The sequence below is a fragment of the Diaphorina citri genome, unplaced genomic scaffold (assembly GCF_000475195.1).
Source record: "Diaphorina citri unplaced genomic scaffold, Diaci psyllid genome assembly version 1.1 scaffold249, whole genome shotgun sequence".
In the NCBI taxonomy this organism is placed as follows: Eukaryota; Metazoa; Arthropoda; class Insecta; order Hemiptera; family Psyllidae; genus Diaphorina; species Diaphorina citri.
Window position 1 is genome coordinate 143,539 of NW_007377686.1, and position 26,549 is coordinate 170,087.

Here is a 26,549-nt window from a genome sequence, read left to right on the forward strand (position 1 = left end):
TGTCTTGTCTCGAGTACAATTTTTTTGTAATCCCATACTTCAGTGTTTCAGTCACATCTCAAACGCCCTCAAGTGTCCTAAACAAAGAAAATGACAAAAGACTACAAGAAAGAGATAATCAAATTGAGGATAATGAAGAAGAATGATTGATCAAAAAGAAAATGTTAAATGCCCACACAAAAGAATAAAGAGATTCCGATAAATTGGTTCATACAAGATGGTTCCCGACTTCCCGTCGAAACTTTTTAATACCGTGAGTACTCACCTAACTTTCTGGTAGATCCCTAACATGACAGAAGTTTTTTTCTGTAAAGCTACAATTACTATTGTAGATATAGATACTACGAGTACCTATAACATGCTGAATGCTGATAGTGAAGTTATTTTTTACTGTCGAAAAAGAAAGCAGTAATGTAGGGTATTAGACAAATTTTACTGCTAAGAAAAGCAAAAAGTAGAAACAAAAGAGATTTATTATCTTTTTTTTTTTTTTTTACTCAACGAAAAAAAAAAAAATATCCAATAACGAAACGAAAGTAAATAGAATGGAAAACATACTTGCGTGTGTAGACATTTCTTATGATTGTATAGGTATTTGTTATTGTTTAGTATGATATGAGACACAACACAAATTGAATCAACTGAGTTGAAGAAAATGTCCGCCAACCATAAATCAAAACGAGAAAGTTAATAATAACACGGATAAAAATGGGACTTTAATCTCAGTATCAGTTAAAAAACACATTTCGACTACTTTAAATTCAATTTCACGGCATGAAATTTTGTTAATTTGATTTTGTTGTCATTGAGAAAAATGTTTAGGTAGGTGTAATACCTACAAGTATGTATACGTATACCCTATACCTATGTTCGTCGCGTGAACGTAGGTAAGGCCGGCCAATCATGTTATGGGGTGGCCAGTGAGGGCAAGCCTATTGTCTCATGGATCAAACACACGCTCCAGTCAACAGTAAGTTCTTTAGTTCACCATGAATTCCCCAAGACTCCCAGGAGACTGAATTATCCAAATTCCTCAAGCCTGATGCAGATCAATGGAAACTAAAGATTACAATTTGCGGGAGTAAAGTGATGAATAGGTAGGTAGGTACTTAGATAATAACACATAAATTCGATATTAAGATCTTTACATGTGTTTACATGATCTCAATGATCCTATACTTTATCAGTTTATCCTCGAGTGTCTGTTTTGACAGTTGACTCCTTGTAAAAACTATTAATTTAATCTTGAAGGATAAGTTCTATCCAAGTTGTTAAGAAGGGATTTATGAGATAAAATTCGTATTCGAGTGTTGTAGAGAGATCTACTCCTGAAGACATGCAGTCTTGGGTAAGAATTGTGTAAGAATGGAAAGACACCAGCCAGAAATGGGAGTGTTCCCATTTCCAGCAGAAACGTATGGATAGATACCTAAATCAGATATCATAAGGAATGTTATCTCAAGACTTGTCCAAAAAGGAATTTATGTCTTTCTAATGGGTGTCTCAGGTCTCACACAGGAATAGAATTCAGGACTAGAAAGATGAACGGAAGAAAAAGAGATTTTGAGTCAAAACTATTACTGAAAATTTCTGATTCAAAACTAGAGGTGGAGAATTTATGGTGTATGTGCCAAATTTTCCAATACGAGATTCTCAGGAGATTGAGAAAAGTGGACAATATTTTTAGTGGATGTGGCAAATCTACTAAAATATTCTAATTCAAAGGAGGAGAGAAAGAGAAAGTATTTAATACTGTTATTAGTGGATGTGCCAAAAACACCATAACAGATCCGAAAGAGAAATGTACTTTTGTGAATAAAAGTTTAGTTTTCTCAAATTTTATTATTGTGACGAATTTTTATTTTTCACATTCTGTTTTTCAATAGGTCTACATTACATCATTTAGGCTGGATACCTAGGTGTAAGTTGTAGCCTTCTCGAGATAAAACACTTTCATATCCCCACGGTGTACCTACCTCAATAAAGAAATCTTAAATTAAGTCATACTCCGTAATATCATACTAAGTACATAATATCATACTATAAAATAAACATAGTGTGGAGAGATGTGTTACCTACCGCTACAGGTATTTCCCATTGAAAATTTCATAAGCGAAATTTGTTAGAAGAGTTTAAAATGTTCCCAATCCACGTTGCACACGTTTTGTTCGTTTCCTCGGCGGCGGTGGAACACATATTACATGACTCTATTATGTGAGAGCGTTTACCTTATGGCCTCAACTTCGACATTGTACTATTAAAATTTCATAAGTGCCTGGCTACCCCGGGGTAAAGCGCACAATAAGGGAACTGATCATTAATTTATGAGACGAACTTTATTTTCTCTTTCAAAAGACATTTATCAACGCTTGCCTTTTAATACAGGAACATTGTACCTAACTATAGAATGTGATTATAGATACATAGGAAGGTATAAGGATTGTGCATAGCTACTAGTACATAGGAAGGTATAGGTATAATGATGGTGTCTGGAGCAGTTTTTCCCAATTTAGGAGGGCTAAGAAAGGGTGCAAGTCGCAAATTGGGTTAGTCTTGTTTTTGGGGTCTTTTGGTTGGAATCGATAATTCTTTAGATAAGTGTTTGAGACAGTTAAGTGCCTAAAAATTTAACCTCCTTTTAGAAAATAAATGAATAATACTCTAATTATTAATAGAAATAGGCCTAAATTATCTATTTCTTATTCAAGACATTCTGTCCTTTCTTCTCTTGATCCTTTGAGACAGGAATCTAATGACATTAGGAAGGCTATTAATTTTCTAGCATGTGTCCAACTTGACTGAAGTGGGTCAATTTAATTTAATTTGTTTAGACGGAAGCACTTTTTCTCTTCTCTCTCACAGGAATTATAGGTATACCTACCTATTATGGTACCTATATTGTGATTTAGGGCCACACTCTTTCTTCCCTTCTCCCCCTCTTCTATTGGTTGTTCTATGCTCCCTTTTCCTTTTTTGGGGTAGGATGAAGAAAAGTCCCCTCATAACAAAAGGAGAGGGGATTTAAATGTGAAAACAGTGAAGGGATTCTTGTTGAGAGCCTTACCATGTGATAAACACATTCAAATCCCACAATAGTAGGGGTAACCCCACTACAGCAAACTGAGATTTTCCCTGTTTTTCCCTGTTTCCCCTCTCAATGAATCATTTCTGTCTGAGAGATTTTTTATTATTATTTTGTATTGTGGGTACCTACTACCTAATTGTTTACTTTTCAACTTTTCATTTTTTTATCCATTTCTTTGTAAGGAAAAAACAATTTAAAGTGGTGGAACTGTACTCCTGAATGAGCCTTTCGTGGAAATGGACCAAATTTTATATGAGGGGAAAAAATACTTTTCTTCCTGGGAAAATCGAAATTTTGAAAGGTAAACTGACAAAGCTTCCACCTGTTACTGTATTTGTACCAATGCTACATTAGACTCGTGTGATCTGGCAAGCCCGTCTCTGAAAGTATGTCCCTCTCCCTCGTCAGATGGGCGAGGAGAGACAATACTTCCCACTTTGGTTCTGGGTCAAGAAACGAACGAAAGCAGGAAGTAAATGTTTATAGTAGTTGCAATCGAAATTCGAGTTTGTTTTTTTTTTAATCTATGGTGGGTATTGAACCAGACCCTTTGCAAGCAAACTTGTTACCACTGGACCAACCGGGCCCCTTTTCACCAAGAGAGGTAAAGAGAAATTTACAGTACTTGAAACATTCCTACAGGAAGTATAGATAGGTAAGTACTAAGCACTACTACTCATAAGTACATAAGTCAAGTTATAGGAAACTAGTGAAGTATCCTAAACTACTCTTCTCTATCTACTATCTTCATAGATGTGTATCTTCAAGGTATTATTCCTTCATGTAAAATCGGACAAGATTCCTTCATCTGAAACTGGACAGGAGGTTTGAAGTGGCAGGAAATTCCATCCTAATTAATATCTTAGCTGTGCTTTGTTTCTCTGTATGGAAATCCATGTATGTCCGGTCGAAGGATCCCTCGAAGTACGTATAGGTAAGTACGTATATGCTAACAAGTGGTGCAAAGCTAAACTGAAGAGTAGGTACTGGAGATCCTAGGCGTAAGTGCGTACATATAGCAGGAAAGGGTCCAAAATTGATAGTGTCCCATCTCCCTACAGGAGCAGTTTATACTGTTTATTTTCATTTTATCATTTTTAGACGGGTTGTTATTGCATAAATATTTTTTCATCAGAAACATTCATTTCTCCATCCGTCTGGTAGGTATATTTTTAAACCATCGTCTGTTTCATTGGTTTTCCAATACCGATTTTGATTGTACATCTATCCGGAAACCGGAAAATCATCAATCTTAAGTGTCCTGACACCTAACCCCAGCGGTTCTACAACTTATTATACAGGGACCCATGTAGTACACCAGTTTCCAGTAGATCACAAAATGACGTCACTCTGCCTTAACGACTGAAAAGGCATCTCTAGACTCTCTGTATTTTATGAATAAAACATTCTTCTTCTTTTTACCCCCAACACAAGGGTAAAAATAATAAAAGCTTTTATTATTTAGAGAGGAAAAAATGATAAAATGTTTATTTTAATATTTAATGAATCCGGCTGCTGCTATTATTGTTAACGGCAGCTTTTACCAAATTTTCTATCCATTAACTGCCTCTGCCTTGGTGTCTTCCCATAATGGTGAGCCTGCACAACTCAAGATACTTCAACATAATTGATATTTTATTGCTTCAACTTTACTCGAGTCTGAAGCTCAAGTGCTTATGGTTAGGAAAGTTCTTATAGAAAAAGAACATTTGCCTTACTATTTTCATTGCGCTGAAACTTTGAACCAACTGAAGACATTTGAGGAATACAAATTACGCAAAAGGGCAGGTTTGCCTACACATATCATACACTGGATGTTGTGCCCGTGCTTCGGTAAAAAGGTCCATATCTCTGGAACGGGTTGGAATTTTAAAGGTCTGATAATATTTTTGAGTAGCTTTAGCTTCAACACACAGTAGGTACAAATGATAGTCAACATCCCAACTGGATAGATACTGGATGGCCATCTGAAGGAGATGACCAGAATGCTCCCCTACATCATCGATCTTATTCTATTGATCTATTCATCAGCAGTCAGCCCTATCAAGCTAACAGTAGGTAGCAGTTTCCTTTTAGAGAACACTGTTAATTTATTACACTGCATAGCTATGTACAGGTACACTACTGTAACTCTTGATTTTTTTACATTCCTCAGAAAAAATTTCCCTTCTTTTTAAAAGTTTTTCTCAATAATGAAAACACAATTGTTTCTTTCAAAGTTTCTACAGGAAAAACAAGAGGAAAAAGAAAAACACATTACTTTTAAAATATTTCCCTGAAAGCAAACTGCAGCAATCATAATATTCGTAAATGGGTACGTTTATAAACCTTCGGGATTTACATACCCCCCCATCTCCCTGTGGGTATGAGTCCCCCATCTTGTCCCTCCTTCCTCCCCCGTTCAATCATCCCGGACATTGTGAATTTTTTGATAAAAGGCCTTTTTTCATTTCTTCACAATATATTTCCTCGTCTTTCCTTTGTATTTTCCGAGGAGAAAAAAAAACATCTTGTCTGCACAATATTCGAAGAAAATGAAAAATGAATACTCTCATAACGTTTACCCGTAGATATGTATATACGTAACATTAGTTTGGAAATCATCTGTTTGTTCCAAAATGATGATAGGAAGGAAAATATCCGAAGATTTCCCTGGAGAAAATTAAAATTCTTTTACTTTTTCGTTGTTGTTCCGCTTCTTTAGAGATAACGATGTACGACCGTTTTGTATTAGGAATGTAGGCAAAGTAACTAGACACTAGACATAACGCAACGAAAGCTCTTTCTCCTCTACTCTTGAACAATATATAATCGCTTACTGATTCGTTTGACTACCAGATCAGTACTTCAATTTTATTGGGTGTCACAATCTTCAAAATTAGTCAAAAAGCTTCCAGGCTAATTTCCCTCTTCCAATGGCTTTGTGGCGTTTTTCATATCGACTGCTGTCTTTCCATCCTAATTCACTTTTTTTATCAAATCTGTCAGACCGTCTGAGAGACCTGGGTCTCGAGTTTTTTCCGCCACACACGTTAAGACGGTCTATGTCTATCAGACGAGATGGTCTAAGCGTGAGTGACGGGCATTTCAGGCATTGTGTAATTTCTGGCGCTGTATGCGAGTGTGTGAGCTCTCAAACCAATTTCACCTTCCATTACCTCCTGAAACAATTTTATAAACAAACCCTGGTATCGCGGTGAGTGCTGAAAAATGGCAAGCAATTGTTTATATCAAACTGTGGAAGAGGCACTATCATACATTGTGTTACAATGAGAGAGGTGGGGGTAGTGTATCATTTTCCGGAGTACAGAGAAATAATAATAATAATAATAATAATAATAATATCTACATACGCAGACTATTGAGGGCTAAAAACAGCTGCAGTGCAAATGTAAATGCCAGAGATTTTGGAATTTCGAAAAGAAAAAAAAAATCATTTGACAAAGCAAATGAATAGAACAATAGGTATCTATATATTTATGTTTTTTTTTTCGAATTTACCGACTTACTTACTACCTGGATCTACTCAAAAAAATTGGAAGAGGTGGCAACTTACCAAAACTTACCCTATAGATAGAATATGTATCTATGGTAATTTTCGTTAGTTCTGCCTTGTGCCTTCAGCATCTGAACTAATCTGAAGTTTCCTGCAAACCATAGCCGTATTTTCTTTGTGGACGTTTCATGTTGTTAAGGTACCTACATGGAGAAATGGAACATTTTGCCTGGCATTGTTCCTTTTCCCACCATAACTTCACCATGAAACTTCCACTATGAAAATACGGAAGTTGTCCATAAACTTTACTGTCGGAGGTTTGAACCCAAAGTTGAGCAAGGTCGAGGCGTTCCCCCGAACGACCGCCCTAGGGATTGATAAGCAATGCAATAAATCCCAAACGTGTCACTTCTGTAAACAATGTAAACTGAGCTAGGAGTGGGAGGGGAGACCCTCTATTCCCCCTTTCCAAAACAAAATTTTCCCCAAATCCTGGTGTAACGCTTTTCATCAGACTTACACACACCATTATTCAAATGCCACAAGTTTATAAATACGTGTATACTCGGTTGGTACATTTACGTTTCATAGAGGATAAACGTTGCATTGATACAGAATCCAGAAACAGGAACTCTCTATTTCTATTATGTTCACATCAAGATCCTGGGTGAGACAGTGCTTAGCTCCTCACGTTCATGTTGACCTAAATCCCTTAACCGTCTAACTCCAGGAAAACTTTACCATTATCTACAATGTTCAAACGTGTGTTCCAGTGAGATTTTCAGTCTCTTGCAAGACGAGATTAAAAAAAAGTAATTACTAACTTATTGTTCAGACCAAGGACAGGACGTCCTTCATACATTATTCCATGTTGCCTTTTTCGCTAGAATACAGCTCATGAGGAAGCTCCCCAAATTAACTTGTAGCTTTTGTAGCACGTGATTTTTCCCGAACGTCAACAGATGCAACCGAAAGACTTGTGCAAATTCTATGGCGGTAGTGGATATCAAGCCCAGATGGTGGGTATCTGCCTGGGAGGTTCTGCTTCTGCAAACGTGTTGTCACTGGTCTAATCGGGCCCCGGGCCTTCAATGTATAGTTTCCCAATAGTTCAAATGAAAGTATTAATCACAAGGCACTAAAACAAGAGAGAGACCTACTTAGAGTCTACAATTTATTGAAGTGTTTTGACATGACTCTTCCCCCTTTCTCTCCCGCCTCCACTTCTGGACATGTCAACAGTTAACGGAGGCAACAAGCAACCTCTGAACATGACATTCGCATTTCACATAGCTCCTAATTTTCCAAACACGTGTCATTTACCATGTTACCAACCACACACACACTACAATGTTACAATTTATGTAGCCAGCTGTCCCGCTGTGACCTGTCAAAAATTTTGCTCCGAATGGAACATAAAAGTTTCACTCCTCCTCTTGGTGTGACAAGTCGTTTCAGACTCATTTTTACATCAACTAGATGCTTGAGCGTTTCATTTTGGTGAAAAAAGTCCCAATATTTAAGTAGGCTGTAAAATTTTGACTCACATGGGTGGATTTACTTGGAATTTTGGCTCGTAATACCTTAGATCTCACATAGCTTTCTCTCATTTGGTTCATTCGGTTTCTATTTGGTACCTACCATTGTACGAGTAATATTAGCTAACACTGATCTGTTTGTTGTTTTATTAAAGCAATAATTTCAGAGGCCCTCAAATTTCAGATACCTAGCATAAGTACCTATTTCAGTAACATAAGTATTGTCGACATGATGAAAGTTCAACTTGATGAAATGTAGTAGGTACCCAAACCCAACCAGAAATGTCAGGGTAAGAAGCATAGGAACCAAAACTAAACTCCCAAAAGGTTTGCAGTTTGCACAACTAATGGGTCTTGAACTCCTAAACAATTAAGAAGGAGTAGCATACCATCAGAGGACACCCTAATTAAAAACAATACCGGAAGTAGAGGACTTGCGGGAGCAGGGATCTGGGAGTGACCTTATTTTGGAAGTCTTCGAAATCCCAAACATGTGTTCCCTAATTCCAATAGACGATCATTAACTTCAAAATCCTAGACAACCCCTTTCTCACCTTGAAAATGTGAACCATACGACGACTTCTCTTGAGAGCGACGCATACGTTTGCAATAAATCTCATCGAGATTATAAACTCGTAAATTAAATCCGTGGCAACACTAATGAGTGTTCGTTTCTTGAATAAATGTTTGAATAAGACTAAATAATATGTTTTAAGGATGCCTTAACACTCTTCTTTTGAACACTTGGCAGGGACGCATGTAAGAAAGACACCAATTTCCGACTCTTCTTGTGGGATTTAGAATCATTTGATTCTAGTCGGGTAGCCGGTTCTACCGTCTGATTTTAAACTTGGTTTGTTTAACTCTTGATTAAGCAATATAATTGGTTAAAAAGTTTTATATCTATCAAAAGCAGATTTTCAGATTGCTTGATCGAAGAGTTAAACTTAGACTACAAAAGTTCAAATTCAGATCGTTGTCTTGGAGAATAGGTAAGACATCTTTTGGATTTTTTTCGCATCCTTTCAAATATAAAATGGTGACACACACCACAATGAATAATTATTTCTTAATTTAGACGGTCTGTTTTGCAGTTTCCTGACAACAAGCCTGATCTCCAAGAGGAACATAACATACGGAACTCCGGCCTGTCAAATTTTCATCTTCCTCACTATTAATTCTGTCAGACGAAGTGATAAAATTCATGGCGTTTTGATTTTTATTTTCGTGTGGTGGAATAGAATTTAATTAGCACTGAAGGGAAATTGATACTTTTTAAATGTGGGCCTCCTTGTGTTGAGAATTAGATTTGAGATCTAGGCAATTAAAATTCATGTGCATAACTAACAACATTTTCGAGTTTTCGACACTCTTGAAGCGTAGGACTTGGAGCAAAGAAAGAAGGGCCATTGATGGCAGGCGTTTGCTGCAGTCTTGTCACTCGACGGCAAAATAGCGCTGACAAAAGAGACGTGAGTGGAACCATTTTCATTACTACCTATACTTAATCGTACTTTGAAAACGCGTATCATCTACATAGGAAGGTATATATATTAGGTACGAGAGAATTTTGAGAAGAATCCCAAAGCCCATAGAACACTTTTTTCGCCTTCGTACACACATACAAATTACAAAAAAGAAGAACACTCAAAACGTCAAAAGCACGGGGAAAAGAACCAATTTATCTCTTTGGAGGGGAAGAAAAGAAAGAAAACAATTTTGTCCATCTCTACATTGTTGAAAAGGAAAGAGAAGAGAATGCTCCTGCATTATTTGTTTACATCAAACATGACACTTCGGGGTGACACAAACACATTTCATATTGAGGAAATCTACATCAAAGCTTTTAGTTTTTATATGAAACATATTGAAGAAAACTTGGACGTAAAGGATGTACCAAAAGTTTTTGAGTGCAAGAAAAAACTTCCCTATATGGTCAGCCCTAGCGGACACAGAACGGTGATCTTTACATTTTAATCTTTACTTTGTTGAAGTTTTGAGCTAACCTAACCACCTAACCTAGAGAAAAGTTGTATTTTAAGGTCGGTTATTTGGATTATTTTATTGAGTTTTTAATAGTCTGCAATAGGATCAAATACAGGAGAGAAAGACCAAGATGCCAATGCCGTAGTTTTCGTCTTTGTTTGATAACGTAAGATTCCTTGCCGCTGTGTGCATCCGGCTCGATTTAGACTTTTGTAAGTTCCTGAACTTTCTACAAAGCTTTTAGGTATATTTACTTTACTGGAAATGCAAAGATAAGGAGAGATGTAAGAGAGAAAAAAGACAGAAAGAAGATCACAAGGAGAGGGAAAAAATGAACACATTCACAAACGGGAAAAGAAAAATAAACGGAAAAAAAAAAAAAAAAATGCAACCCTCAAAATAAAAAAGTATCTTTGTTGTGTTGGATACAGGGAGTTCCTCAATCAAGTCACAGTTCACAATTGACTTTGGTTATTAGAAATCATATTTCGTTGCCGATAAAGGCAAAATATGAAACCAATAGTTTTAACTAAAATTTCTCAGGTCATCACTGCCTTTTCTGATAGCATTTGTAAGTGACATCAAATAAGTTTAACTAGATATTATATTGTAAAGGGTGTATTACTCATTCTAAAGTTACTCATTACTCATTCTAAGGTTTGTTGTGCCCGTGCTATGGTCCAGAAAATTATGGACTCTACAGAACACTTTTTCGTGGGTTACTTTTTGTGGCATGAGAATTCTTTCAGGTATGTATTTGTACAATTCCTAGGTCTGTCCTATTAGGCACAGGGCACAGCTATTAAATATTGAAGTGCAAATTCACATGACCGCGCGTCCTTTCTAAGGCCCCTGTATACAAGTTCAAATTGCTTTTTAATCTTTCAAAGAGACTCTATAATAGAATGTAAGAAGGGATGAAAATCTTTCTGAGGGATTTTGATTGGGGAGGTGGAATGCCAGGCCCCCCTTCTCTTGTCTCTTCTTCCTTCTCCTTCTCCTCCTCCTCCTCCTCCTCCTTCTCTTCCTCCTTATCTTCGCAATCTTCAGAGATTTCTTTTCCGTGGGGAGAAAACATGAGGGACTTGTATTTACACTTTTGATGTTTAATGTTAAATAGTTTCCAATTAAGTTGTTTTTCATGCTTGGTAAAATACTTGTTTGCCCGGCCTATGGGCTGATGATTTCTAAAATTCAAATCCGTGTGAAATGATTGAAACTTTTGAAGCCAAAACCTGGTGCTAAAAATGTGCCTATTGGTTCAAAAATGTGTCTTCAGTGGAAGTAATAAAGCACGAAATCTTTTTTTTTTTAAAAAAAAGCCGTACGGATTCAAGGTGCGAAGCGGAGTAAAAAAAAAAGGCCAAAATGAGGTCTTAACGTGGATCATGGTACATTGTCAGGGGGGTTGGCCATAGCCTCTTTCTATATTAACCATACACTATTATCAACAGCCTCTTGATCTCGGGAAGTTACTTTACAACTAACTGTAATTAAACTCACATGAAGGGGTAAACGCTTCGATGTGCGAAACACTTCATCACAAGACATGAAAATGTACCTGATCCACTCGACCCCGAAAACTAGTGTCACTATTAGACTATTTATGCTTACTGAATTCAAAACGGAGGAAACGAGAAGTTCAACTAAATGCTGATTTTTCTCTACTTTGAATGCCTTTATTTGATTTTGGATTAGACGGCTGAATTCAGCGGAAAAGACCACATTCTGATTCATCATGCTAAAGCAATGAATTTGGACAAATTCAAAGGATTTCAATAAAACACTAAAGAATACATCACTTTTCGAGAATAACATCAAAGTTCACAACTGTCAACTAAGTTTACATTACACCCCGTGTTCATTGGCACCGATTTTCTAAGAATCCAGCATGCCAGAGGGGAGCAAGTCAGTTCAAAACCTTCGCGACGCGCAACCAGAAGTTCTGCCTTTAACTTTTAAGCTGTGTCCACACATAAGTCTTCCGGCCGTCGATCGATGTCGACTGAACCGTCCATATTGCCTCGACAATCGATGTCGATCGACGCCGGGTCCACTATGTTTGGACACACCAATAACCGGATAACCGGAAACCATAGAAGGGTTTCTATGTCCAAACTAAAAATCAGTTTATACTCTCGATTAACTATTATGTCGATACCTACCTACTTAGTTTATGATTCTAAATTTCAAAGCAAAAACAAAATAAATTTTAAAACAAAAACAAAATCAAACAAAATAACATTTGATTGTCAAATTCGGCTACAATGGAACAGTAGTTTGCTTCTACCATACATAGAAAATAGTTAGTAGAAAATATATTTACCTATAAGTAGGTAGTGTAGGTACTACCTGATGATGTAACTAGGTATATCCCTTCTACTTCTCCCGGACCTATCGAGATAAAGTAGGTACCTACATGAAGTGTTTTAACAATCAAACCGACTGAAAGGCTTCTGATATGTATAAACTCTAATGTATGTAGGTATAATTAATTTAATTTAATTTTATAAGTTTCCATTTATTAGTTTTTCAGTACAATTCTCTCAGTTAAATAAATAGGCAACAAATGGTATACCCATCCGTAAAAGCCGGAGCTTGTGCCACGGATGGGGACATTGGTACATAGTTACTTATGTAGGTAGTTAAGTTATGAATAGATACAATTAGATATACAACCCATTTGAACAGAAAAGAGGAGGTTCCCTTTTATTTTGACTTATCACTTTCAACGTGAAATTTGTGAGTAATATGGATTCATTATTTAGAATCAAATTCCAAAACATCTAAATTAAATATTGTTCCAAATTATCTAATATTAGGTGTCTAATAGGTAGGTAAGTAGATAAATTAATTTGATATCTAAAGTAGGTGTAAGCAGATATACCTACTTAACAAGAATATTATTAGGCATTCCTATCTACATTCACAAGTAATGAACATTTCGCGTGTGATAAATTTGTACAGGCATGAAGGAATAAGGAAACACACATAAATAATATTCCTTCTTCCCAATATTTACAGGGACGATATGAGGGAAATTTAAGTAATTTAGTCCTTGCTTTACTGTTATATTTAGGTACCTATATAGGTAGCAACCATTAGTACCATGCATATACCTACGGCTACACCATTCGTCCCCAAAATCTTTTTCTTGCGAAAAATAAACATCATTCGTCCGCGTCCCCTAATACTTCTACGTATTCAGGCTCTAGCTGATTTTCTGTTACCGTAATATAAAGGTGTGTCTACACATATTCGATCGATGTCGACTGAACCGTCCACACTGCCTCGACAACATAGATTTACCTCGTCGATCGACGCGACGGCTGGTCGACTATGTTTGTGGACACACCTTTACAGATCTCATTGGTATTGGCGCTCTGGTCCCATTAAATTCCAATCTTTTCCTGTGTTCCAAACACATGCCTGAAACCTTCCTCATCAATGTTGATCAAAATATCAAACATCATTTATCAAACTGAGGGGGATGGGGGGGCCTAGAATAAATGAGACGTAGACCCCCAACCCTCATCCTTCCCACCCTCTCTTCATTAGACCAAACTCTGTGAGTTTTGTGAGTCAAGTTTATTTTTGATTAATTAAGTCCTCATTATTTTATCTTAACTTCTCTTTTTTTTTCCTCAAGACACTCCCCTTTCAAGTTTTTCTATAATGTCAAGGAGTTCTATTGCTTTGCTGTTTCGCGTTATTTGTTTTTTCTCTAATTTTGCTCCTTTTCGTGCGCCTAGCTATTCTGAAAGTCAAAATTTGAATGAATTTTTTACACCCCATTCAGACGAAAGTCAAAAATGATTCTGTCGCGTAGGTATACACTGTCGCTTGAGTTAGAGAAAAGAAAGCAATAAATTATAAAAAATTTAAATAAAAAGATTGACAAGAAGGCGAAAGGACTGTCACACTTCTCAAGTTTTGATTGACAATAAATAAGTACATACCTACCTACCTCACTGTTTTTTTTTTTTTTTTTTTTTTTTTTTTTTTTTTTTTTTTTTTGGAGTAGAGAACTGCAACGTCTGAGGTCTTGTCGTCCCGAAAATCGAGAGAGGAGCACAGTACAAGGACAAGGTCTTGGTCATGTACCGGGTTGGGTTCGGACTAGTTGAGATAGGATATTGTTTCTACAGTTTGGCATGGGAGCGGTAACTTAACAAACTGTAGAATAGTGCAGTCCGAACCTAACCCAACCCGCAACATACGACCTAAAGGTGTGACCACACATAGTCGACCAGCCATCGATTGACACGTTCACACTGCCTCGACAACATAGATTTTCCTTGTCGATCGACTGTGTTTGAACATACCTCAAGAGAAATACGTTAGTCACTCCTGATTTAAAGTTGTGAGTTAGCAACAATTCATTCACATTATTATTATTGTTGTTTTCCCCATTCAGATCTGAGGATGACAACGACGAGATTTCCGACCACGACATCAACAAGTTGCTCATCCTGACGCAGAAGACCTCCCAGCCAACACCCCGGCCTGTCAAGCATGAAGGCCACGACCGTACGGGCGATTGGACCACTAGGGTGAAGATGTCGCAGGATTTGGAGGCCGTGATAGACCTGGGTCTGCAGATGTACGAGGAGAACCTGTGGGACCACGCCCCGAGCAGAGCTTCTGGTAAGAAATGATGCTTTTTTAAGAGGTTTGACAGAGGGAACTGTAACTGCTATGGTCTTATCGTCCCGAAATCGAAGAGAGAATGAAGAGAGGATAGGAGGAAAGCCAGCCGTTCCGAGAACGAACATTATACCATCAGGATAAAATCCGCCCCGGGCGGGAATCGAACCCGCGGCCTAGCGCTTACAAGGCAGACGCACTACCAACTAAGCTAACTAGGCTGGCTGTTCAATATTTGGTTTTCTAGTTGGCTCTATTTTCAAAGGAAAAAGTCATTATGATCCCCGAATTTTCGCACTTGAATTTAGATTGTATGGTAACTGAAGTGTGCCTTGCACTATAGTGACATAGTGGGTATCGGCCTTTACGTTGTGAAGTACTTACTTATAATCTACAATTATCATGGGGCACGGTTGGTCCAGTGGTAACGCGCTTGCTTGCCATGCAGAAGGTCCCGGGTTCGAATCCCACCATCGACAAAAATTTGTACTCGTTTTTCGATTGCAAATATTTCAACGGGTTACTTTCTGGTGTTCTCGTGTTGACCCAGCACCTAAATGGGAAGTATTGTGCCCCTTCTCGCCCATCTGACGAAAGGCAAACTACGGGATGGGCATGCCACGCCACAGGCCACATCAAGCGTGGCCTAGCGCTTACAAGGCAGACGCACTACCAACCAAGCTAACTAGGCTGGCTCTTCAATATTTGGTTTTCTAGCCATCTATTTTCAAAGGAAAAAGTCATTATGATCCCCGAATTTTCGCACTTGAATTTAGATTGTATGATAACTGGAGTGCGCCTTGCACTATAGTGACATAGTGGGTATCGGCCTTTACGTTGTGAAGTACTTGCTTATAATTATAGATTATAAATTATCATGGACATCACATGGATAGGTAACTAGGTATAGATAGATACATAATAGGTATAACATGAGTTTGTGTAGGTAGGTACAGGTACATAGGTAGTAGTAGTGCCTAGGTACAGATGTCTGGATAGTAAGTGTGAATAGGTAGTACTGACTGCGCACTGGTTCTAGGTATAAGCAGGTAGGTACTGTTATATTGTATGCTAATCGTGGGTATTGACACTATGTGTACATAGGTACCTATACATATGTGTACATAATAGCAGATGTTTTGTACAGGGTGTTTATAAAGTCTGAGCCAGTCCTTTCATTACAAATTTCCATCAGTAAATGGGTTTCTTCAAATTAAATTGATCCCAAGGACAAGGCAATGCCTAAACCCTTGACAAATGGAGTGTGCCTGAAGGCATGTGATGTGTTCCAATCCACTCGACCCCGCCTTCTGTGGCCGAGTCAGGTATAGACCTGACAGGTACGCCTGCATAGGTCCGCCTGTCAGGTCTACCTGATAGTTGGTGGCCGGACTAAGGCAGAGAGTTTTCAAGTTAATCCAGAGTTCAAGAAATACTGTTGCCTGTGTAAATCAAATGGGTGACGTCAAAGAAAACCCTTGACATTGTGTGAACTCTTAGTAGTAAGATCGGCCGTTCATCATCATCTTTTTCAATCCTGAGATTCAATTCAATTTATTTTTATTGTGCATAATATAACATTAAAAATACAACATTTCAATGAATACAATTGTACAACGTCAGTTAGAAAAGAAAAGAAAAAGAAGGAGAAAAAAATAAAATAATATCTAAAATCAACCTAACTTTAGTGGTGTTAAAAAGATAGCTCTCCATTTTACTCTATCAGATGTCTCTCTTCATGTCTGCATATGTTTTAGATCCGTCAAAAGCATTAATTTATTAATCCGGATAATTTATTAATCCGGATGGGCTGAGTTCGATCTCCGGCCGGGGCGGAAATTTTCTGGTCTAACTTTCCTGTCTCCGGATTCCCCTGACCTGCGAGGCTGCGAGATACTTTTTGTATAGGTCACCCTGTATAGGAGTATAATCTATAATGTGTACATAATTAATTACATATGTATTAGTAGTGTACGTGCGATCATAATTAATTAGTTAATTACATATGTGTACGTGCGATCAACTGTCATGAAATCCCTCCCAAAAAAATCTCTTCAAGGTAAAAAGTTCCCCGCCAAGTCAGTAGCCCCAAAAAAAGATTAGTGTTTCACTGCCGTTTTTATTTCGTAGCAATGAAACAACTGTTACATTGGACGCTTGTGGTCTGTGTCATAGTGTACTCATTCCATAGTATGTCCCTCAGATGAGCGAGGGAACTTTTTTTATAGAATAGAATGTACCCTGTTTATCCTGCCAGAATGAGACTGAAAAGTCCCTTTACTCCCGCAGTTTAAACAAGGTCTTATTAAATTTGGAATAAATATTGTTTTATATTAAAATTGTGTTTTATTTTAAAATTTTTTTGCGCATATTAAAAAATAAAGAAGGAGTAATAAGTAGTATGTATTGTGTGTTACCTTGTTTAGTACCTACTTGATTAAATTTATTTGTATTCACACGTTCATTGAGAACATCAAGGAATGGGAAAGAACTACATACATAAGTACATTTTTGGATCAACCTTATGATTTTTGTCTTATCTGCTAAGGATTTATCGTCCCCTCATACAATGTATGGTTTCCATTGTTTATTCTTAATTTCATTTACGAATTTATTAATACTATGCATACAAATAATTAAAATTCAATTATTGTATGGATAAAATTAACTAAATTAGTAATGAAATCAGGAGTTCGGATCATACCAAGGCCGATTGTAAGGTTAATAAGTTCACACACATGAAATCCTTCCCTCAGTTCCTTCTATAATTATTCCTAACATAGTCCAAACTGATTCCATGGCATAGTAGGTGCTCTTTTTTTTAGGGTTTTATTTTAAGTGGCAGGGTTCTCACTTACGTGAGCGCTTCCACCCAACCACTGACTAATCTTGTGTTGACCCAATATCTAGATCGGGACTATTGACAACATAACTCGTATTTTAAATGGCCCAATTCAACAATGCCCTATAATCCCTATATAAAAGATATTTTTTCCTCGTTCTCTCTAGTCAAATGAGAATCTCTATTTTGAATAAACTAAATTCATACAATGGGATTGTCCCATATTTTAAATAACCTAAAATTCACAAGATAGTAGTCTCCTACATTGATAAAATGGGACAGTCTTTGTACTGTTCAAGGGACCTACTAGTCCCATTACATATTTGATGACAAAATGTATTTTCCTACTATTGACTAAAAGAAATATATATTAATTTATTTACACGCTAAGCACCAAGGCCATGTGTGGAGAAATATGTATTTCCATATGAATGAGCCGAATTTTCGTCTTTGCCAGCCTAGTTAGCTTGGTTAGCGCATTTTCCTTGTAAGCGCTAGGCCTCGGGTTCGATTCCCGCCCGGGGTGGATTTTATCCTGAACAGATAAAGTTCGTTCTCGGAACGGCTGGCTTTTTCCTGTCTCGTCTTCCTTCTCTTTTCGTTTTCTGAACGATAAGACCTCCGTTGTTACAGTTCCCCCAATAGATCAGTTGCGCTTACTTGGGTGATGTTTCAAAGTCATAGAGCAGGGAAAAATGAGGACCAACGGAATTTTTCTTTTTCTTCTACGACTTCTAGATACCGAGATAAATCGATTTAAAAAATACCGGTAAATCCCGGGTTTTTTATTATTAAATTTCGACTATTGAAATTATTATTTTGGTGATGGGTGCATAATTATGCTATATTTACGTACGTAGGTATTATTTTTGACACGATCAGTTAAGAGTTAAGGCGTCTTTTTGTACCAAGAATCTTGGTCAACTCCCCAAGCTTTTCTGGTCTCTTTTTTCGTTCAGATAATTAATTTTTTTTTTGTTCAAAACAAAAGTTTAAAAGAAAAATTTGAATTTTTCCTTCGTTTGTACTTTTCCACCAAAAATAAATCACTTACCTAAAGAAAGTAAAAAAAGAAAAAAAAAAATCGAAAACAATAAACAGGGTGGTTAATAAAGAAGTGTACAGTGTTTCAAAAGCGATCTACAGTGTGTATCAAAAGCTATCTATAGTTTGTATCAAAAGCTATCTACGGTGTGTATCAAAAGATATCTACAGTGTGTATCAAAAGTTATCTACAGTATTCTACAGTGTGTATCAAAAGTTATGGATCCCCGAAGAAACGAGTTGGATGTGTATCGAAAGAGGAAAACCTTCGATGTTCAGGAAATGAAGAGATTTGTTGAAGAAGAGGAGGTCACCAAAATGAAGGTAAAATATTTACCCTTTTTTTATTTGCGCGGCACACAATTTGAGAAGTACTGTTATAAGGCATACATAGGTATTCATAATCATAAAATAGTGGTTTTGTAAAATGTACCTAGAGATATAATAGATTTCATTAAATGTTATTTTCTGAAAACTACCCCGTTTTGGAGTGTTGTCTCAAACCCTCTGTCTTTATTTGGGGAAAGTTCTATAGGTATCTACAACAAAAAGTAATGAAATCCCCCCGTGTATCAAAAGTTATGGATCCCCGAAGAAACGAGTTGGATGTGTATCGAAAGAGGAAAACCTTCGATGTTCAGGAAATGAAGATGTGTGAAAAGTTTCCCGCCAAGTCAGTAACCCCCAAAAAAGATAAGTGTTTCACCGCCGTTTTTATTTCGTAGCAATGAAACAACTGCTACATTAGACGCTTGTAGCATGCCCATCCCATAGTGTGTTCCTCATTAGATGGGCGAGAAGAGACACAATACTTCCCATTTAGGTGCTGGTTAACACGAGAACACCAGAAAGTAACTCGTTGAAATATTTGCAATCGAAAAACGAGTACAAATTTTCGATATCGGGACGATAAGACCTTAGCAGTTATAGTTCCCTCTATCAAACCTCTTGAAAAATAGATGAAATTTTGAACTCGCTCTTCTCCTTTTTAGGTTCAAGTCATTGTACATAAAATAATTACCTATACCTGGCTATGGTGTTTCTACTCACATTAGCCTCAGCCCTCAGTGGGACCGGAATAGCATTAAAACTTGGACTTTTTTTTTTGGTCATTATAATTATTTATCCGATTTTCGTTTTCCAGGAAGAGTTCTGGAAGAGGCTGGAATCGGATCCGATATTTCACTACTACACCATGGGAGCTGACTCTACTCACATTAACCTCAGCCTCAGTGGGACCGGAATAGCATTAAAACTTGGACTTTTTTTTTGGTCATTATAATTATTTATCCGATTTTCGTTTTCCAGGAAGAGTTCTGGAAGAGGCTGGAATCGGATCCGATATTTCACAAACCCAAATACAGGGTGAATCCGAGAGAGTTACGCAAGATCAACTTTGCGCGGGCGCTACGCATTCGAAACCTGAACACCCTGGATTATCAGAAACACAACAATGATATACTGGTAAGTGGTAAGCTGTTTGAATAGGAATAGAGTCTTTTTTTTTATCGCCAGCCTAGTTAGCTTTGTTGGTAATGCGTCTGCCTTGTAAGCGCTAGGCCGCGGGTTCGATTCCCGCCCGGGGCGGATTTTATCCTGATGGGATAATGTTCGTTCTGTTTGAATAGGAATAGAGTCCTTTTACTCCAGCAGTTGGCTAATAAAATCAAGAAAATATTTGTGATGAACTGATGAAGCAGAGAGCCTGTTATAACTTTTATGGGTATCACACTATCACAGCATTTTTTTTTTTTTTTTTTTTTTTTTTTTTTTTTTTTTTTTTTAGTCTTTTTACTCCAGCAGTTGGCTAATAAAATCAAGAAAATATTTGTGATGAACTGATGAAGCACAGAGAGCCTGTTATAACTTTTATGGGTATCACACTATCACAGCATTACTATTAAGGTCGAGTTTTACCAAAGTGGATTGCCTCAGGAATCTCAGGATTGAGTTCCATCCGAGATTGACCTGGGTATTAAGTATAAGGAAATCCTCGTTTCATCTCAATCCCGAATTGGTAAATCCCCCAGCACAAGTACCTTTATTTCCCCCCCATTTATCAATCTAAGGCCGTCACTGTTCGCTAGTGGATTAACAGCTGCTCAGTAGATCAGTTGCGCTTACTTGGGTGATGTTTCAAAGTCATAGAGCAGGAAAAATGAGGACCAACGGAATTTTTCTTTTTCTTCTACGACTTCTAGATACCGAGATAAATCGATTTAAATAATACCGATAAATCGTAAAGTTTGACGTCACGACATATGCTCCCGTAGGCGATGACGTCATAATTCATGACTTGAGCTTCGTTTGTTTGTGCGCAAGCGTTTCTGCGCATTTTGACTTTTTACATAGGAATCGACCATTTATTTATAATTTTTACCTATTTGCAACTGCTCCATTGTCCTCACAAGGCTGAGTGTACCCCGAACTCCAAGCACAGAGCCGAAAAAACTTTGACCCCGCCGGGCATCGTATCCGGGGACCTTGTAGTTAAATTCCCAAAAATGTTGAGGACTTAAATATGCCGATCCCAAATGAAGTTGGGAAAATGGCAGAGTGATAGAAGAAGAAGATTGAGGACTAAATTAGACCCCCACAAAAACACAAATGTGAAAAAAAGGCCAAGTTCCTATCCAAAAATGTCGGCCCTTAAAAGTGGTGAGATCAGAAAAGGATGGAGGAGAAGGACATTGTAACAATCGAATTTCGGACATTCACGCCCGTCCCAGCACGTTACACACAAGATGGAAGAAAGGGTACACAAACTACGTTTAAAAACTCAACTAATCTGTAGCTTTATGATGAAAGAGAAACGTAAGCTATGTTTTATGATGAAAGAGTAAAGTCTACTCGTATCGTATAATATGAATTGCGATAGAAAATCCCAAGTACCTACGTACACTAATTGGAAGTAGATAAGTACAGTACAATATTTACCAAAAACCAGCAGTTTGTGTAGGTGTACTCCATTAATATGTTAACATAATCTTTTCAGTGCATCATATTAATGTTAAAAAAAAAGGCTCAGAAATTAAATTGAAACAAAACGTTTACCTCGTCCCTCCTCCTTCTCCTTTCTTTCTCCTTCGTCTCTCCTCCTACTCCTTTCTCTCTTTCCTTCGTCTCTCCTCCTACTCCTTTCTCTTTCATTCGTCCCTCCTCCTACTCATTTCTCTCTCTTTCCTTCGTCTCCCCTCCTACTCCTTTCTCTCTCTTTCCTTCCTCTCTCGTCCTCCTCCTCTTCTTTTCTCTCCCCTGGCATAGCTACGACACTGTTTCTTTTTCCGACGAACAAAAATTATACCTACTATAAAAAAAAGAGAAAAATAAACAAATATTTAAAAATAAATAACATTTTGCTCTAGAAAAACACAAAATAGGTGACGTCCAAATTTGCGTGTATATATTTTTTAAATATACACAAGCAGCTATTTTCAAATCAATAGAGGGAGGGAGAAAGTCAGAGGAAGGAAGAGAGGAAAGACGGGAGAGAAAAAAATATCATTATTTTTTAAACAATAAAATGAAAATTTACTACCTGACATTGTCGATATTGGAAGAAATATCCAGAATGCGGGGGAGTTTTCGAAAGCAGGGAAGTTTTATTTTCTCTTTAAGAAATATGATAAATATTTTATTAAAAAAAAAAAAAAAAAAAAAAAAAAAAAAGGGGTACCCAGAGGCCATTTTTAGTGATACCGTAATAACATCATGGGATAAGTTTTGGTAAGTTCCGAACATTTCCGAGTGAAAAATACCATAATAACATCATTATTCATCACAGACAGCATTTATTGTAATGATAAACTCGTTCTCATCTGAAAGTTTCATGGAAATTCTTGTTAGCAAGTTCCCTGGATAACCTTCTTCCTGATTTTCACTGAGATATGTCATTATTAAAGTATTTGTTGCTTTTTCTACATAAGATTTCCATATTACTTTGTCAAAAGACATAACGCCACCATCTCTATGATGAGCATCCGAATTTTTCCTTAGAAAGTGAAGTTCATTTCCATGTTGAAAGTTTGCGTCTTCAATAATATTTGAAGTTCTCCCTATCATTGCTCCGAACTTGCAGTTCTGTTCGTAATACTCTTGTACTGTAGCAAATCCCAGTAGTACATCAGCTGTGTTTCCAAACTTGTCTGGCATCCTCACAGTCAATATTGTTGCTCCAAAGTTCATGACTTCGATGAGAAGACCACTTTTATTTGAAAACTTGTATTTCTTAATAGGTTCTTTTGAACTGTAAAGGTTCAAGACGTCAAATTCATCTTGATATATGGGCAGTGCTTTTGAGTATCCAAATCTTTTGGTTGGTATCTTCTCCTCCACTTCTTCAATTTCCTCTTCCTCTCCTCCTTCAAGGAGACCTTCCTCAAAAACTTCTTTCAATGGATCCAACATCTTGGTGATTTATTAAACTTGGTGTTTTCCAGGCAAATAATTTTCAAATTTAATATTCCTAATTGCAACGAGAGAAAAATTGGATGATTGTTATTGTTTCATTGGAGGGTTTTTTTATTGGCCATGTATCATAAAATTCATAATTTTCTTCACTCACCTCAAAAAGTTCACGTACCTATTTTGCTCTAGACCACTTACCTACTTGTGTATGTACTTTGGAAAAAAAAAAAAAATCTATGTACATACCTACCTATTCAAAAAATTAATGAATTTTAGAGTAGGTAAGGCCTTTTTTCAAATTGAAAAATAACATAATATGTTAAAATATCCCGCCAAGTTTTCTAGTAAGCAGGAAAGAAAGTAGGTGACCTAATTAGTACCTTGCAGGCACTTTTACTCTTGAAAAGGATCCGTTAGCATTCAAAAAGAAGGGAAAAAAAGCGCTTTCACATATTTTCTAATTGGGACATTTTCTCTTCTCGTTCTGTTTAAATCCTCTTCAGAATGTAGCATAAAACTACACGAGCCTGTACTTGGGACCTTTTTTCCGTTTTCTAAAGAAAAAAAAAGAAATTCGCGCTGACAAATGAAAAAAGAGGAATTTAGAGCTAGGGCGTGGAGACAAAATAAAGATAGGTATGCGTACTGTATTTCCATCTGTTCTCGAATTTTAAAATTATGAGCAGGTTGTGGTGGCGTGTGTGGGTGGTTGTCAAGAGCCACATGAATGGTTGTCACGAGAATGTCAAAAAATTTGCTCGCTCCTTTTTCATCCAATTAGACAACGGAACAAAAGCGGAAAGAAATGAGAAATGTTAAAAACGGTTAACAGAAAGTCGAAAATAGGAGTCGAATGTCTAAAGAGGAGGAGAAGGACATTGTAACAATCGAATTTCGAACATTCACGCCCGTCCCAGCACGTTACATACAAGATGGAAGAAAGGGTACACAAACTACGTTTAAAAACTCAACTAATCTGTAGCTTTAAGATGAAAGAGAAACGTAAGCTATGTTTTATGATGAAAGAGTAAAGTCCACTCGTATCGTATAATATGAATTGCGATAGAAAATCCCAAGTACCTACGTACACTAATTAGAAGTAGATATTATGTACAATATTTACCAAAAACCAGCAGTTTGTGTAGGTGTACTCCATTAATATGTTAACATAATCTTTTCAGTGCATCATATTAATGTTCCCTCGCTATGTAAATAAAATACCTAATTAAAGAGCTACAACGTACATACATACGTGCCTCATAAGTGTGTGTCGAAGATAAATGTGGGCAATAAACTTTTCTCTTTCCTTAAGCTCAACTTTTCCCGTGAGAAAATAAAACCCCCCAATCCGCCGCGGCAGGCTTCCGTTCTTATATCCCTCAGCAAACCTCCCAATCCACACTGAATAGCTAATTAAGCACGATTCTAATGCAGAGAAGAGGAAAGTATCACGTGAAAGCTGTTGCCCAAACAGAAATTCTTCATAATTTCTCCGAAACCCCGTGATAATATTTCTTTATCCCTGGCGTTCTGGAAATGAACATAAAATCCAGATGGTGTGTACTCCTCGAAACCGTCTTCCCCATGTACAGGGTCACACCATACGGTCACACCTTTCCGATTAAAAGCGACCGCCTTGAGATGAAAATTTCAATATTGAATGACGTACCCTGTACCTTTCAATGTTTTTTGGGAAACCCTCTGAATTAATGCCAGGACACCGTACCCTGTATATGAATTTACGATACCACACACATAATACACATCATTTGAACCTTGGGACGACCCATTTTACTACGAACTTTATTGACAGTATGATGATGGGAAACCCCCTGAATTAATGCCAGGACACCGCACCCTGTACATGAATTTACGATACCACACACATAATACACATCATTTGAACCTTGGGACGACCCATTTTACTACGAACTTTATTGACAGTATGATGAATGGGAAATTGCAATGTGGTTTATCTAGCTTTGCAACATTGCAACAAATACAGTAACATACATAATATCTCTCTCCTAATGGCCATAGATGTATTGAAAATTTTGGCTATATGAGGTTTCAACTTTTTCTTTCATATTAGAGAATAATCTTTTTCTTTTAACAAAACCCGTTAGTAATAATAATGACCTGAATGTGGTTTATCTAGCTTTGCAACATTGCAACAAATACAGTAACGTACATAATATCTCTCTCCTAATGGCCATAGATGTATTGAAAATTTTGGCTATATGAGCTTTTAACTTTTCCTTTCATATTAGAGAATAATCTTTTTACTTTCCTTATCCTATAGGAAGGAAAGTAATGTAATCGGGTCAAATTTTCGATGGTCAGTTTTTAGTGCCAAAACACGTAATGAGCTTTAATAGACAAATATTCATATTCTTATTACCTTTTGCTTCAAAAATTATACAAAAATGTATCCATCTACCTATCTCGAGCTTTGTTTGCTTCGAACTTTTGACTTTCGCGCGCCACGAAAATTCAATGTTTCACACTTTATAACAAAAAAAAATTCAATGTTTTATGGGTTCACCCTGTACAATCCCTTGTTCTCACATAGCATACCGCTGCCATACTATATATTCATACAAGTTGTATTCATTGTGAATCAATAGTAAGTTTCATTTTTTTTTTTTTTTTCCCCATTCAATGGAGATTTTTTTTTAAATATTAGAATTTTATTATTAGTTTTTCCATATTTTATGACGTTCCCTGAAAGGGGAAGAGGAAAGGTGGACGGACCCTATTGTTATGTTTTATTAGTGGAGTACCTGTAAGAGATGAATAGAAGTGTGGTTTGTAAATAGCTGCACCTAGGAAACTATGCAGAATAAAAACTCTGTAAATATATCCATTAAAAAATTTCTTCGCACATTCTATCTCCATCTCTCCCTCTCTTTCTCTCTTTCTTTCTCCTTTCTCTCTTTCTCCTTTCTCTCTTTCTCTCTTTCTCTCTTTCTCTCTCTCTCTCTCTCTCTCTCTCTCTCTGCACGTGGGGGTAAACATTGAGGACTGCAGAGTCGTTCGTGGAATAGGCTCTCTCTCTCTCTCTGCACGTGAGGGTAAACATTGAGGTGTAGAGTCGTTCGTGGAATAGGCCCCTGTTTTCAGATCTGTCGTCGAGAGTTCAAGATTTTCCGTCATGAATTTTTCATTGGAAAAAACCTCCTACCTGTTTTTTTATTTTATTTTTTCTTTCTTTCTTTCTTTCTTTCTTTCAAGTGTTTTTTTTTTTTTTTTTTTTTTTTACTCAAGAGAAGAATCTTTCCGTAAAAACCAAAGAGAAATAAATAACTCAGGAGGCAGTCGTTTTCGATTTTTTCCCCCCGTCCCGGACTAGAAGAAAATTTCCCAGCCAAATTTTCTTTATTTTCTCTGGGTGTAGGAGGTGGAGACAAAGAACAGAGGTTGGCAAACAAATCGGAGAAATACATGACTGTCTTTCCTGAGAGCCACCCATCCAATTGGAAGTCGGTCATGTTCAGCGTTTCG

The 26,549-nt window shown here is 37.0% G+C and overlaps 2 protein-coding genes across 2 annotated transcripts; one reads left to right on the forward strand and one right to left on the reverse strand.

Annotated features, from left to right (window-relative positions):
* The first annotated feature begins 18,749 nt into the window (after positions 1-18,749).
* Positions 18,750-20,126, forward strand: LOC108252057 (peroxisomal acyl-coenzyme A oxidase 3-like). Its single transcript, XM_017442942.2, has 2 exons — positions 18,750-18,962; positions 19,947-20,126. The coding sequence occupies exons 1-2, from the start codon at positions 18,858-18,860 to the stop codon at positions 20,124-20,126; spliced, it is 285 nt and encodes a 94-aa protein (XP_017298431.1). The 5' UTR covers positions 18,750-18,857.
* A 2,283-nt stretch (positions 20,127-22,409) lies between these two features.
* Positions 22,410-23,045, reverse strand: LOC103506599 (aldose 1-epimerase-like). The gene has a single exon (XM_008470997.2). The coding sequence runs from the start codon at positions 23,043-23,045 to the stop codon at positions 22,410-22,412; it is 636 nt and encodes a 211-aa protein (XP_008469219.1).
* Positions 23,046-26,549: the final 3,504 nt, after the last annotated feature.